This window comes from Schistocerca nitens, chromosome 1 (genome assembly GCF_023898315.1).
Source record: "Schistocerca nitens isolate TAMUIC-IGC-003100 chromosome 1, iqSchNite1.1, whole genome shotgun sequence".
Taxonomy (NCBI): domain Eukaryota; kingdom Metazoa; phylum Arthropoda; class Insecta; order Orthoptera; family Acrididae; genus Schistocerca; species Schistocerca nitens.
Window position 1 is genome coordinate 114,725,931 of NC_064614.1, and position 14,082 is coordinate 114,740,012.

A 14,082-nucleotide genomic window follows, 5' to 3' on the forward strand; every position below is an offset into this window, starting at 1 on the left:
AGTTGATTACAAATCTATCATAAAGGAAAAGTACTTGTAAGTGCAGTAATATAATTCACCTCACGTTATTTGACAGTGATTGTTCTTGACTCCGCAGACTTGTCAAACCAAAGAAGAACTAACTGTATCGTAGGTCCCTTTTAGCCTTTTAGGTCATTACTCCCCTCTTTTAATGGTTTCAAGAATCCCACAATTATTCCTGCATATTCATTATCATATCCCTATAACATGTTGCCGGAGCTTTTTTCCGTCGGTAAAGTAGCAATTTTCTTTACATTGATTGAGTAAGGACTCAAGCGTACTGTTATCAATGATGATTCCCAAGAGAAGCAGACACCACTTTCCTTCATGTACTGTGCAATGTATTTTCCAGTATTTATTGTTGCTACAATCGTCGGGGCAGCGTGTTACAAGGAGCTGACTTCATCGAAAGTTTGGATGAGTGCTGTGTTGATACAAAAGGAAGCCTTTCATCATATGCAAGTGTTTTTATTATGTTGGCACTCTGGTCGCAGACAAAAACAAAATTACGCAACATGTCCGGCGAAATGTTCCAGTCACCCATACTCTCTTATATTTCTATTTTAGTATTTACTCTCATTTTCTTAACACCCCGGAATTACTTTATAAACAAAGCATTATTCATAAGGGAACAATCTGTTTATGAAATGTGCTGAAACAATGTACCTGATTGTGTGAATCAGCCCACATATCAACTGTTGCAGCACATGTTTTATTAATAACTTCGTTAACAACAGAAGGCTTTAATCTGTTTCAAATTACATCAACCTGTCCTTTGGCATATCTGCTTGTAATACACGGATGCAACATGACATCTGAAACGCTGGTTTCTCCATAATGTGCATCTGGACCTTCTTGGCATAGTTGTTTGAAACCTTCGCCAGAAACAGTATGACACTGTCCCATACCTTTGACAAACACTGCACCACTTTTTTCCGTTATAGTGTTTTTTATTACTGCCGATATATCTGAATGAGCTGTTTCAGTGTGGGATTTCTTAAAACTGTTTTTCTTTAAATGAGTCGTTCCCGACTGGAAGCATTAAAATAGAGAATAGGTATGCACGATATGTACCCAGCAGACTGCTGTTTTCGTGAGCAACTAAAAAAATTACTTCATAATTCGCTGTGTAGATCCTCCAATTTCTTCAGTGTCTACACGTTGGTTTCGATCATACTGAACTGGCTTCCTCAAGCTACATGATTACAGATACACTACGATTGAGAAGCCTGTGCTGGCAGTAGTTGCGCGCAGATTAAGATAATGAGGAAAATGCCTTCCTGAACAAGAAAATGTATGGTTTTGTGTGCTTGGTGTATACTGATAGGAAAGAGAAGGCATTTCCCAAACAACGGAATGCGTCCGTCAGTCTGTTTCAATTCAGCTGTGTTTGTGCTCCCTATATGAAATGGCAAGAGCACCTAAGGACGGTAGAAGGGAAGAACAAAGCTTGACTTCGGTTTATTGGGAGAATTGTAGGACATGGCGGTTCATCTGTAAAGGAGACTTCGTATAGAGTATCAATGCAACCCATTCCTAGTACTGCTCGGATGTTTGGTATCCCACCAACGCGGATTAAAAGAAGACATTGGAGAAATTCAGAGGCAGACTGCTAGATTTCTTACCGATAGGTTCGAAAACACGCAATTGTGGCGGAGATACTTCGAGAATTCAAGTTGGAATCCTTGGAGGAAAGATGTTCTTTTCGCGGAACGCTGTTGAGAAAATTTAGAGAACCAGCATTTGAAGCTGACTGCACAATTAGTCTACTGCCACCAACGTACGTTTCGCTTAAGGTTCACGGTGATAAGAGAAATCAGGGCTCATACTGAGGCATATATACATTCGTTCTTCCCTCGGTCTGTTTGAGAGTGGAACAGGAAAGGAAATGGCTAGTAGTGGTACAAGGTACCCTCTGCCAACACCATGTTGTGACTTGCGTAGTATGAGATGTAGATGGTGTAAATACCAGAGAACAAGTGTACCTAGTGGAATTTATAGATACAACCATCCCCTACCAATGTCAGTACCAGATATAATGAAACCAATCTATGAAGACTTGCTTGCTAAATTCATTCATTGAAGAATTCAAAATACTAACGAAAGTTTCAATAGCTGTGTGTAAGGAACGCTTGCCTGAAACGGTACCTGTGGGTCTCGGAACCCTAAAAACCGGTGTCATGGACGCAGTGTGGTACTTGAACGGTGGTTCAGTCAGCAGGCTGAAAGTTTTGAACGATTTGGGCATAGAACCTGCAGTGAACATGAATAATGCGGGTTTGTCAATTGATCACCCGACGGTGCGGAAAGCTGAGAAAATTGTCCCACAAATGACAAAAGACGTCAGAATTTAGGATAGGGCTTCCAAACATAAGAAAATAGAGAAACCTGCAACAATGACAGCTGTGTGCCTGGCGAGTTTTAATTTTTAATGTAGGCTGAACAGAGCATATCGAGTCTTTATATACATTTTCTCGAAAGTATGAAATTTTTAGCTTTTGGTATAATTTTCTCTGAAAGTAAAATATCAATATAAGTGAAACCTTCCACAGAAATTGACTACCCCACTTTCATTGAAATGTTCTAGGACTGTGGCAGTCAAATAAACGGTGGGACAAATATTTGGATTTTTTTAATGCCAAGTTTTTAGATCACATGCTTTTCTGTGAAATTCTCCTGAGAAGGCAATGCTATTATCATATAAGACATACAGCTTGAAGAAGATATGACAACTTACGCACGTTTCAAATTTGGTTTCGTTTGGACACCGGCTCCCCTTTCGGAAATACTGCAAAGAAGTCTTGATCTAGCTACCGTAAAGCTGTTCGCTCTTAACGGAACAAAAAGTTAATATCCGGAGTACCACAAGGAAGTGTTATAGGACAGTTGCTATTTACAATATATATAAATGATCTATTAGAAAGCGTCGGATGCTCTTTAAGGCTATTTGCAGATGATGCAGTTGTCTATACCAAAGTAGCAACGCCAGAAGGTAGTGAGAATTTGCAGAACGACTGCAGAGAATTGATCACTGGTGCAGGCTCTAGCAGCTGACCTTGAACGTAAATAAATATTGCGCATACATAGGAAAAGAAATCCAATACTGTACAGCTACACTATTGATGACAAACAGCTGGAGACAGCGTCTACCGTAAAATATCTAGAGCTATCCAGAGCGAGCTTAAGTGGAAGGACCATATAAATCAGATAGTGGGAAAAGCAGACACCAGACTCAGATTCATCGGAAAAATCTTAAGGAAATGTAACTCATGTACGAAAGAAGTGGCTTATAAGGCGCTTGTCGCCCGATTCTTGAGCATCGTTCATCTATCTGAGATCCCTTTCAGGTAGGAATGATAGAGGAGATGGAGAAGATCCAAGGAAGAGTGGCCGTTTCGTCCCTGGATCGTTTAGCTGACGAGACAGCGTTAAGGAGATGCCAAACAAACTCCACTGGCAGAGGTCACAAGAGAGGCGTTGTGCATCAATGAGAGAGTTACTATTGAAATTTCAGGACAGCACTTTTCAGGAAGAGTCGGAAAACATATTACTTCCCCCCCCCTCCCCCCCCCCCCCATATACAGCTCGCGTATTGACCACGAGGAGAAAATTCTAGAAATTAGAGCCAATACAGAGGCTTACCCACAGTCATTCTTCCCACGCACTATACGCGAGTGAAACAGGGTTGGAGGGATCATATAGTGATACCGAAAGTACCCTCCCCCACAGACCATTAGGTGGTTTGCGAATTATGATATAGATATAGATGCAGATGTAACGAAGAAAAGACCGGTTTTTTTTGCAAGGAACACTGTGGATTCCGTATCAGCACAACACCTCAGCCCACTATGCCATAACGGTGAAGCAGGTCTTAGAGGACAATCACTTTCCTGTTGTAATGTCTCTTGCAGCGGTCTCTCCGCGATATTTTCAGAAATTTTATAAATTATGTAACTCATTACATATCTCGAAATATCTCTTCTTATCTTACCGATTCCTAAACTTTAATATACGATGATTATCAATGCAAAGTAGTTTCAAGCCCTATTATTCCTTGGAGCGTGCATTTACTCCATGGAATATCTTCTCTGCTATCTATGTTTTCTCTTATGAAAAGAATGAGGGAGATCTTGCCGATTAGCCGTGAAAGAAGGAGGATGTATATGTATGTATTGTTGAGCTAGTCGCCATCTTGATGAGATTCTGTATGAGAAGGAATTTAATACATGAACTAAACTAAAGTAAGTGTGTTCACGTATAATTTAACTGATTATCATTGGCAGTGGGGAACGTCTGATTTACACTGGACGAACCTGCCCTTTTGTATGCTCAAGATATCCAGTTTATTACTTCAAATAAATAGGCTAACACGGTCTTACCAGCAGATCTCCGGTCTTCCCCGTGTGATCACCGGAAGTTAATAATTATTACAAGTGTTTTCAGGAGATCGACTGACAATTTTCGTCGCACCGAGACTTCGAAATTGCTTCACTGCCTTATGGAATTTAAGTTAAGCTCAATTTAATCAGGATAGAACAGTATTGAACTGTGTGAATGTGATAAGCCTGCTTTGTGAATAAAAATTCCCTTAATATACGCATGTTTTTACTATCCTGATCAGTGAAGCTAAATCAGGCCGGTGTGAGAGAGGTTTTTTAAATTTTAGATCCCACAAAAAATATTAAACTGTGTTTCAGCACCTACCGTATTCGCCAGATCTCGCTGCCAAAAGTGATCGGTGCGTTGAAGACACTTTTCAGTATGTGTCATAGGTAAAACCAGAAACGACAGAGTTGTTGAACAGGAGAACTGCCGGCGACCATTGCTTTGAAAAACGGAATACGTGTGTACACCGGTGTATGTCACCAATACAATGATCTCTACACAAAAAAATGCAAAATCCCACTCAACCCTCCTCTGTGCAAATTTCATCACCTCCACAAAGTGTGTTCTCACTTAAAAATTCTCCATCAACTAACACATCCGTAGAGGCCCATCCCACACAGTCCCATAAGTGCGAGGCCAAACCCCCTGCAAAGACTCCTGAAGTGTAGCAGTGTTCCAATCCGTCCAGTTGATACCCCAAGCTACACCACCTACTCCCTCCACCCCACATTTTCAGCTGAGGGTATAGTCTGATTGTTACCTTAAGCTTCCAGAACAGCCTGCAAAACAGCCCCACGCTCTGTAAGAAATTACTCTAGCTGACAGGTCTGTATTCCACCTTAGTGTAACGTCCACCCACTATGAGAACCAATCTCGCTTTGCCTTCTAAAGTTTATAAACCTTGACACAATCTGCTCTATCCTACTTTACTAACTCCACATGGGGCAACAGCAGGGCATTATTGCCTGCTGCATCACCTCCATAAACATGCACTACCTTCCCTCAATGTCCAACACTCAATTTCATTTCACAGTGTAATTTCTGCATCTACACCTGCGTTTGTAAATGCGTCTGAAAATGATATCCAGCATCTCCTTTCCCAAGAGCGAATGTTTCACCACAGAAAGAGTCTTTGAAACATAAGCAGTGGGCTGCCCAGTGCCATTGGAATTGGACTGAACCAGTACCATTTTGAAATATATTGCCGGCCTGTGTTTATGGTTTACTCAGCTTAAAGGAAGCCAAATACTGCTTGACAAACTGTAAGGCCCACTGACGGTGAGCAGACCAGATGAACATGACGCCCTTTTGCTGAAGCCAGTTAAGAGGGCGGCAAATGTGCACAGCCGGGGAATGAACTCATCATAATAAGAAATCTTGCCCAAAAAGAAAGTCATTCAGATTTCTGGGCGCCAGCAAGTTGACAACACCTTTCCTGTGCTCCTCCGTAGGGACGAGACCCACTTTGCTGAGGGTATGTCTCAAAAATGCACCTTTCTGGAGAAAAACCTGCCTTGGAAGGCCACCTGTACATGTCGTAAATGCTCCTGTCGTGTAGCGCCAATTACCCACATGTCGCTGAGGTAGTTTGCGCAACAGGAGATCTCATGAATCAACTGCTCCACGTATGTTGATAAATTTCTGACATAGACCAATATCCAGAAAGAAAGTGACTTAATCAATAAAGCCCAAAGATGGTACTGAGCACCAGGAAATTCCGAGAAGCTGCGTGCAGTGGCGTCTGCAAGTAATATGTATCGCGCAAGTCGATGCCTGAAGAATACTGGCCACAAATAACTTCGCCAGCAACTTCTTTGGCCACAGAACTGCTTTAAATCACCACAAAACCGCATGATGCCGCCTGATTTCTGAATTAACACCAAAGGGGTGCCCCACTGCCATCGAAATAGGAAAAAAACACCGAGATCCTGCCAGTGCTGCAAATCGGCCTCGATCGCATGGCGAAGGGGATAGAGCTAGGGGCAAGAAAATTCAGATAACATTGATGACGTCAAAATACTGGGACCTCTGATAACCATCCTGTGGTCTGTTCTGCGGCGAACCGAACATATGGCCTCCACATGCGGGCAGTCCAGTTGAACGTGCACCAAGTCAGAATAGGGGCAGGACCGCCGGAGTGCCCACTGAGCAGAAACAGGTGTGGAAGCAGAGAGAGACAGAGAACCTGAAACACATCTGGGGCAGGGATTAGGGCACTTCGATTCATGTGTACCATCAGAGCCCGATGCGGGTGAAGACTAGCAGTGCCGTGACGTCAATACACTGAATTTTTTTTACCTAATGGTTACTGTAAAATCATTGGAGAAGGACTGCAGGGAGTACTCCTCGATTCTGTCATCGCTGATCGGCCGAAAGGTGGGAAACACTTATCGGCCTCCCATTCCCAACAAACGAATGAACTCGCTCAACGCTTTCGATGAAAACTGGTCACTGTCCATCGGCCACCATATCCTTCGTGGAGTCTACTGTTTGTTCGTGAGACCCAGGAAATCGTAACTGCTGATTAATGAACAAAATGGGATCGTACAGAATATTAGACCAGCTGTGTGAATGTATGAAGGACACAACATGTCATTCTCAGAGGGGAGAAATGTTAAGATGTAAAAGTAACTACTCTGTAGGAATCAGCATGGGTTTGGAAAAAGACGATCTGGTGAAACCCAGCTCGGGCTATTCGTCCACGAGACACGGGTTCCCAGGTAGATGCCGTGTTTCTTGACTTCCTCAAGGCGTTTGATACAGTTCACCACAGTCGTTTAATGAACAAAGTAAGAGCATATGGACTATCAAACCAATTGTGTGATTGGATTGAAGAGTTCTTAGATAACAGAACGCAGCATGTCATTCTCAATGGAGAGAAGTCTTCCGAAGTAAGAGTGATTTCAGGTGTACCGCAGGGGAGTGTCGTAGGACCGTTTCTATTCACAATATATATGTATATAAATGACCTTGTGGATAACATCGGAAGTTCACTGAGGCTTATTGCGGATGATGCTGTAGTATATCGAGAGGTTGATACAATGGAAAATTGTACTGAAATGCAGGAGAATCTGTAACGAATCGAAGCATGGTGCAGGGAATGGCAATTGAATCTCAATGTAGGCAAGTGTAATGTGCTGCGAATACATAGAAAGAAAGATACTTTATCATTTAGCTACAATATAGCAGGTCACCAACTGGAAGCAGTTAATTCCATAAATTATCTGGGAATAGGCATTAGGAGTGATCTACAATGGAATGTCCATATAAAATTAATCGTCAGTAAAGCAGATGCCAGACTGAGATTCATTGGAAGAATCCTAAGTAAATGCAGTCCGAACACAAAGGAAGCAGGTTACAGTACACGTGTTCGCCCACTGCTTGAGTTCTGCTCACCGGTATGGAATCCCTACCCGATAGGGTTGATAGAAGAGATAGAGAAGATCCAACGGAGAGCAGCGCGCTTCGTTACAGGATCATTTAGTAACCACGAAAGCGTTACGGAGATGATAGATAAATTCCAGTGGAAGACTCTGCAAGACAGACGCTCAGTATCTCGGTATGGGCTTTTGTTGAAGTTTCGAGAACATACCTTCACCGAGGAGTCAAGCAGTATATTGGTCCCTCCTACGTATATCTCGCGAAGAGAATTCGAGGATAAAATCAGAGAGATTAGAGTCCACACAGAGGCATACCGATAATCTTTCTTTCCACGAACAATACGAGACTGGAATAAAAGGGAAAACCGATAGAGGTACTCAAGGTACCCTCCGCCACACACAGGATTAGATGGATAGATCACATAACTAATGAGGAGGTATTGAATAGAATTGGGGAGAAGAGAAACTTGTGGCACAACTTGACTAGAAGAAGGGATCGGTTGGTAGGACATGTTCTGAGACATCAAGGGATCACCAGTTTAGTATTGGAGGGCAGCATGGAGGATAAACATCGTAGAGGGAGACCAAGAGATGAATACACTAAGCAGATTCAGAAGGATGTATGTAGGTACTGGGAGATGAAGAAACTTGCACAGGATAGAGTAGCATGGAAAGCTGCATCAAACCAGTCTCAGGACTGAAGACCACAACAACAACAAATGTGTAGAGATCGAATTAAGGTGAAATAACGACATAAAACTAATCGCAGGTAGGCAGGTGCTACGTATATTAAATGAATCCTCAGAAATTGAAGTATGTCCACCAAGGTGGTAGCTTTACAAGACCTTATTGCGAGTCAGTCTGTATCAGATAAGATTGACAGAGGATACAGAGAAGATGCAAAGAAGACGGTCACAGATTCCTTTAGTGAGCACGAAAGCGTCACGCAGATGCTCAGCTAACTCCAGTAGCATACACTACAAGAGACATGTTGTGCATCGCAGTGTTGTTTACTGTTAGGTGCAGTTCTCACTGAAGCAATGTCATATGCGATGCAATGCAAGTTGCACAGCACGATGCTCATCAATGCGACATCATTGTTCCCACGGGGGTGATATTATATGCGATACAATACACAATGCAGCTAAAATACGACAAGCAACAAGACGGCAAAAATCACAATTTTGTTTCAGCCTCAGTTGTAATCATGAGCTCTTCTGAAGAGGCTGTTATTGTAGCTTATCATTTAAAGGTCAAAAAACTGAAAAAAGGAAGGAGATGCTAGGTGCACCCATACAACGCTGTAAATATAGCTGTGGTTGAATCTCCTGTGCAGGAGAGCTTCTGTAAAGTTTGGAAGGTAGGAGACGAGGTACTGGCAAAGTAAAGCTGTGAGGACGGGGCGTGAGTCGCGCTTGGGCAGTTCAGATGGTAGAGCCCTTGCCCGCAAAAGGCAAAGGTCCCGAGTTCGAGTCTCGGTCCGGCACATAGTTTTAATCTGCCAGGAAGTTTCATATCAGCGCACACTCCGCTGCAGAGTGAAAATATCATTCTGATAGCTGTGGTTTCACGTGAGGCCTGTCAACACAAACACAAATTCGCAAATTCTACAGAATCAGCCCAGACAGTTTCTACCTTTTTGGAGCCCCTAGTATCAGATAAACATAAACTTTCGACTTGCTGTTTTTCTTGCTGATAAGCTACGCATTACAGCAGCGTAAGTGAAGTATCTGAATTACAGTAGCGATAGAAGCTGAAGAAATGAAGTAAGGTTTGTGTCACAGCCGGGACTTGATCTGGTTCTCCTTGCTCACTCGGCAGGTGTGCTAGGCATTACACCACTACGGGGACTAGCCTAGTCGAGTGCTCTCCCTAATGCGAACTTTTTCGCGTCTTCAGCTTATTTTCCCCTTCTTGGGCAGTTAGGATTGTGTTAGGCAGGCCACTGGACTAGGGTACTCCATGCAACTTTGTTACCCATACTGACACAGTCATGTAATGGCAAGCACACCTCCCTAGTAAGCAGCGAGACCCAGATGCAAGCTCTGGCTATTGCACAAATTTTAATTCATTTCTTCAGCTTCTATCATTATCGCAGATAAAGATGAGACTCAGATGCCTCAAGGAAAATTTAATTATATCAAATATATATCTGAATTACGTTAAAAATGCCACCATGCCTTTTTTTTGTAAGACCACCTAGTACGCTACTTAATTCACTGTGATACATACGTAAACAATGATTACAGATTAATGAAGCTTGGATAGTATTTCTACAGCTGTTCGATTTCGCAAACTGGTACTTGAGGAGTATCTGAAAGGAAATGAGTCACTACCGATGGCGCAGCAGCGGGTGATGAACTCTGCTTATAGGTTGGCAACGGGTTTGAAGAAGTGGAAGAAGCCCATGATGACAAAGAAAATCCCGACGTGCCCATCTCGACTTCTTCCAGCTGCACATTCAGAAGTAACATAAATTTAGCTTTCGAATATCTGTTATGCCTGTTACAAAGTCTCCTGAAATCAGGGAGCATATACTGAAAAAAATAGAATAAATGTCATCAGCTGATGACTTCCGGTGTCTTTTCATTTCAGTTCGTTTTTCATTTACAGCTTCGGCTTATATCTGCAGCATACGACAAAGAGAAACACGAGGCATCTCCCCACTCCGCATAGCACTAGCCTCACTTAATAGCGTGTGGCTGGCAACGTCGTCGTGGACGACCTCCAATATACCTCACAAATTTTCTCGAGAATGGAAAGAGGTATGGGTTTTCTGCCACCGTTACGAACGAATTCCGTATGTTAGTTATATTTCGTATGTAAGACCTAAAACGCAGCAAACTTTAAACAGGTAGCCGACTGCATTCTTTACTGGTAACTTTCAAAATATGCCCAGTGGTTTACTCATATGCGAAATATCGTAATAATTAAGGGCAATGGCAAAGTGAAAACCAATTCATTATGAAGATGTAGCATGGGACTATAAGTCGTGAAAAAATATCAATTTTTTTAATGAGGAACTAAAGAGAAGGAATTGTCAATATTGATGGAAGTCTTCAACACCGTGTAACTAAAATGTTTTATTGTATTTTGACGACAACCAGTTTTGGTATTCCACTATGCCATCTTCAGGCCCAATATGCATCTCTCAAAATAAACAATAATGCCATACAGTGCCACATATCCCTGGGTTTCGTGAATTCAAACCGTTTCACATGTGCTCCACTCGAAGACTTGATTGCTTGAATTCACGAAACCCATGGATATTTAGCACTGTATTGCTTTATAGTTTACACTACTGGCCATTAAAATTGCTACACCACGAAGATGACGTGCTACAGACTCGAAATTTAACCGACAGGACTGTGACTGTGACTGTGATTTGAAAATGATTAGCTTTTCAGAGCATTCAATCAGGGTTGGCGCCGGTGGCGACACCTACAACGTGCTGACATGAAGAAAGCTTCCAACCGATTTCTCCAACACAAACAGCAGTTGACCGGCGTTGCCTGGTGAAACGTTGTTGTGATGCCTCGTGTAAGGAGGAGAAATCCGTACCATCACGTTTCCGACTTTGATAAAGGTCGGACTGTAGCCTATCGCTATTGAGGTTTATCGTATTGCGACATTGCTGCTCGCGTTGGTCGAGATCCAATGACTGTTAGCAGAATATGGAATCGGTGGGTTCAGGAGGGAAATACGGAACGCCGTACTGGATCCCAACGGCCTCGTATCACTAGCAGTCGAGATGACAGACATCTTATCAATATGGCTGTAACGTATCGTGCAGCCACGTCTCGATCCCTGAGTCAACAACTGGGGACGAAAATGGTTCAAATGGCTCTGAGCACTATGCGACTTAACGTCTGAGGTCATCAGTCGCCTAGAACTTAGAACTAATTAAACCTAACTAACCTAAGGACATCACACACATCCATGCCCGAGGCAGGATTCGAACCTGCGACCGTAACGGTCGCTCGGCTTCAGACTGTAGCGCCTAGAACAGCACGGCCACTCCGGCCGGCAAGCTGGGGACGTTTGCAGGACAACAACCATCTGCACGAACAGTTTGATGACGTTTGCAGCACCACGGACTATCAGCACGGAGACCATGGCTGCAGTTACCCTTGACGCTGCATCACAGACAGGAGCTACTGCGATGGTATACTCAACGACGAACTAGGGTGCACGAATGGCAAAACGTCATTTTTCGGATGAATTCAGGTTCTGTTTACAGCATCGTGAAGGTCACATTCATGTTTGGCGACATCGCGTTGAACGCACATTGGAAGCGTGTATTCGTCATCGCCAGACTGGCTTATCACCCGGCGTTATGGTATGGGGTGCCATTGGTTACACGTCTCGCTCACCTCTTGTTTGCATTGACGGAGACTTGGAACAGTGGACGTTACATTTCAGATGTGTTACGACCCGTGGCTCTACCCTTCATTCGATCCCTGCGAAACCCTACATTTAAGCAGGATGATGCACGACCGCATGTTGCAGGTCCTGTACGGGGCCTTGCTGGATACAGATAATGTTCGACTGCTGCCCTTGCTAGCACATTCTCCAGATCTCTCAACAATTGAAAACGTCTGGTCAATGGTAGCCGAGCAACTGGCTCGGCACAATACGCCAGTCACTACTCTTGGTGAACTGTGGTATCGTGTTGAAGCTGCATGGGCAGCTGTACCTGTACACGCCATCCAAGCTCTGTTTGACTCAATGCCCAGGCGTATCAAGGCCGTTATTACGGCCAGAGGTGATTGTTCTGGGTACTGATTTCTCAGGAGCTATGAACCCAAATTGCGTGAAAATGTAATCACATGTCAGTTCTAGTATAATATATTTGTCCAATGAATACCCGTTTATCATTTGGACTTCTTCTTGGTGTAGCAATTTTAATGGCCAGTAATGCATTTTGAGACATGCATATGGGGCATGAAGATGGCATAGTGGAATGCCGAAGGTGGTTGTCGTGAAAATAAAATAAAATAACATCTTAGTTACACGGCTGTTGGAGAATTTCATCAATATTGACAGTTACTTAACCAGCTGATGTCCCCAGTCCATGACGGATCAACAGAGATTAAAGAGAAGGATGTAGCTTTGCTTCGTTTATTTAAAAAATTTTTTTGAAGGCACATCTAATGACTCGAAATTTTTACCGTATGACGTAGTTGCGTGGAGCAACCAGCATTACCTGTTGCGCCGACGATACGATGTGGACAAGAGTCGTTGTCCGTGTCGCTGTCTCGCTGTCGCCCCAGTGTGAATCAGTTAAGGCGCTTCAACTATTTTTCGACGTACACCACAAATGCAGGGCGCTTGTGTGTCTAACCGTTATATTACGTAGCGCATTGTTTTTGCATAATGCCAGCGGGGACTGCGTCTTAAAACTTCTAAAGCGTACATTCATGAAAGAGTCAACCAAACTGTATTGGTTCCTCCTACAAATGACTCCCGAAAAGGCTAAGAATGTAAAATTAGAGAGACTCGAGCTCACACAGAAGATTACCAGTAATCATTTTTGTCGTAGACTATAGCTGATTGAAACAGGAAAGGGGGGGGGGGGGGGAGGGAGTGACAGTGGTACAGAAAGTACCCTCCACAGATGCAGATGTAGAAGCTGGCCACTGCCAGCCCGCACCCTGCAGAGGGATTGTAAATCTCTGCTAAATAAAATGCAACAGGTGGACTTCCCTGTAGTAACTTTGTTCACAATTAATTACGTTTCTAGGCAAAGTCTCATTATTTAATTGTTGCAGCACGGACGCTCACCAAAAACGTCATCTGGGTAAGTAGACGAAGGCTGAATTTAGATGAGAGACGATGGCCACATTTTCCAGGCTGCGACTCTGGCTTCGGCGAGGCCCTGGCGCGGCGGCTGGACTCGCTGGGTGTGCCCGTGGTGGCGGGCTGCCTCTTCCCGGAGGGCCCCGGAGCCCAGCGGCTGGTCCAGCAGTGCTCCTCCAGGCTGCGCGTCCTGCCGCTGGACGTCACCTCGGAGCAGCAGGTGCGCGACGCCGTCTCCAGCATCCGCGACAGCCTGGACGGGCGGGGTACGTCTCTGCCACCGCCTTCAACCCCAGGTTCCCTAAGTATAGCGCGGAGTTCTCGAACTTGTACACTGATGGGCCGAATATTACTACGACCATTCCCCAGCGCCGACTGGTGGCGTTGCAGGCTCAACAATGGTTCATATGGCTCTGAGCACTATGGGACTTAACATCTGAGGTCATCAGTTCCTTAGAACTTAGAACTACTTAAACCTAACTAACCTAAGGACATC

General features: G+C 43.8%; 1 protein-coding gene across 1 annotated transcript in view; it reads left to right on the plus strand.

Annotated features, from left to right (window-relative positions):
* Positions 1-14,082, plus strand: part of LOC126260122 (estradiol 17-beta-dehydrogenase 2-like) — a 78,863-nt gene that overhangs the window by 23,908 nt on the left and 40,873 nt on the right. The window contains exon 3 of the mRNA XM_049957739.1: positions 13,640-13,852. Within this exon, the coding sequence (XP_049813696.1) occupies positions 13,640-13,852 (213 nt within the window). The remainder of the gene's footprint in view (positions 1-13,639; positions 13,853-14,082) is intronic.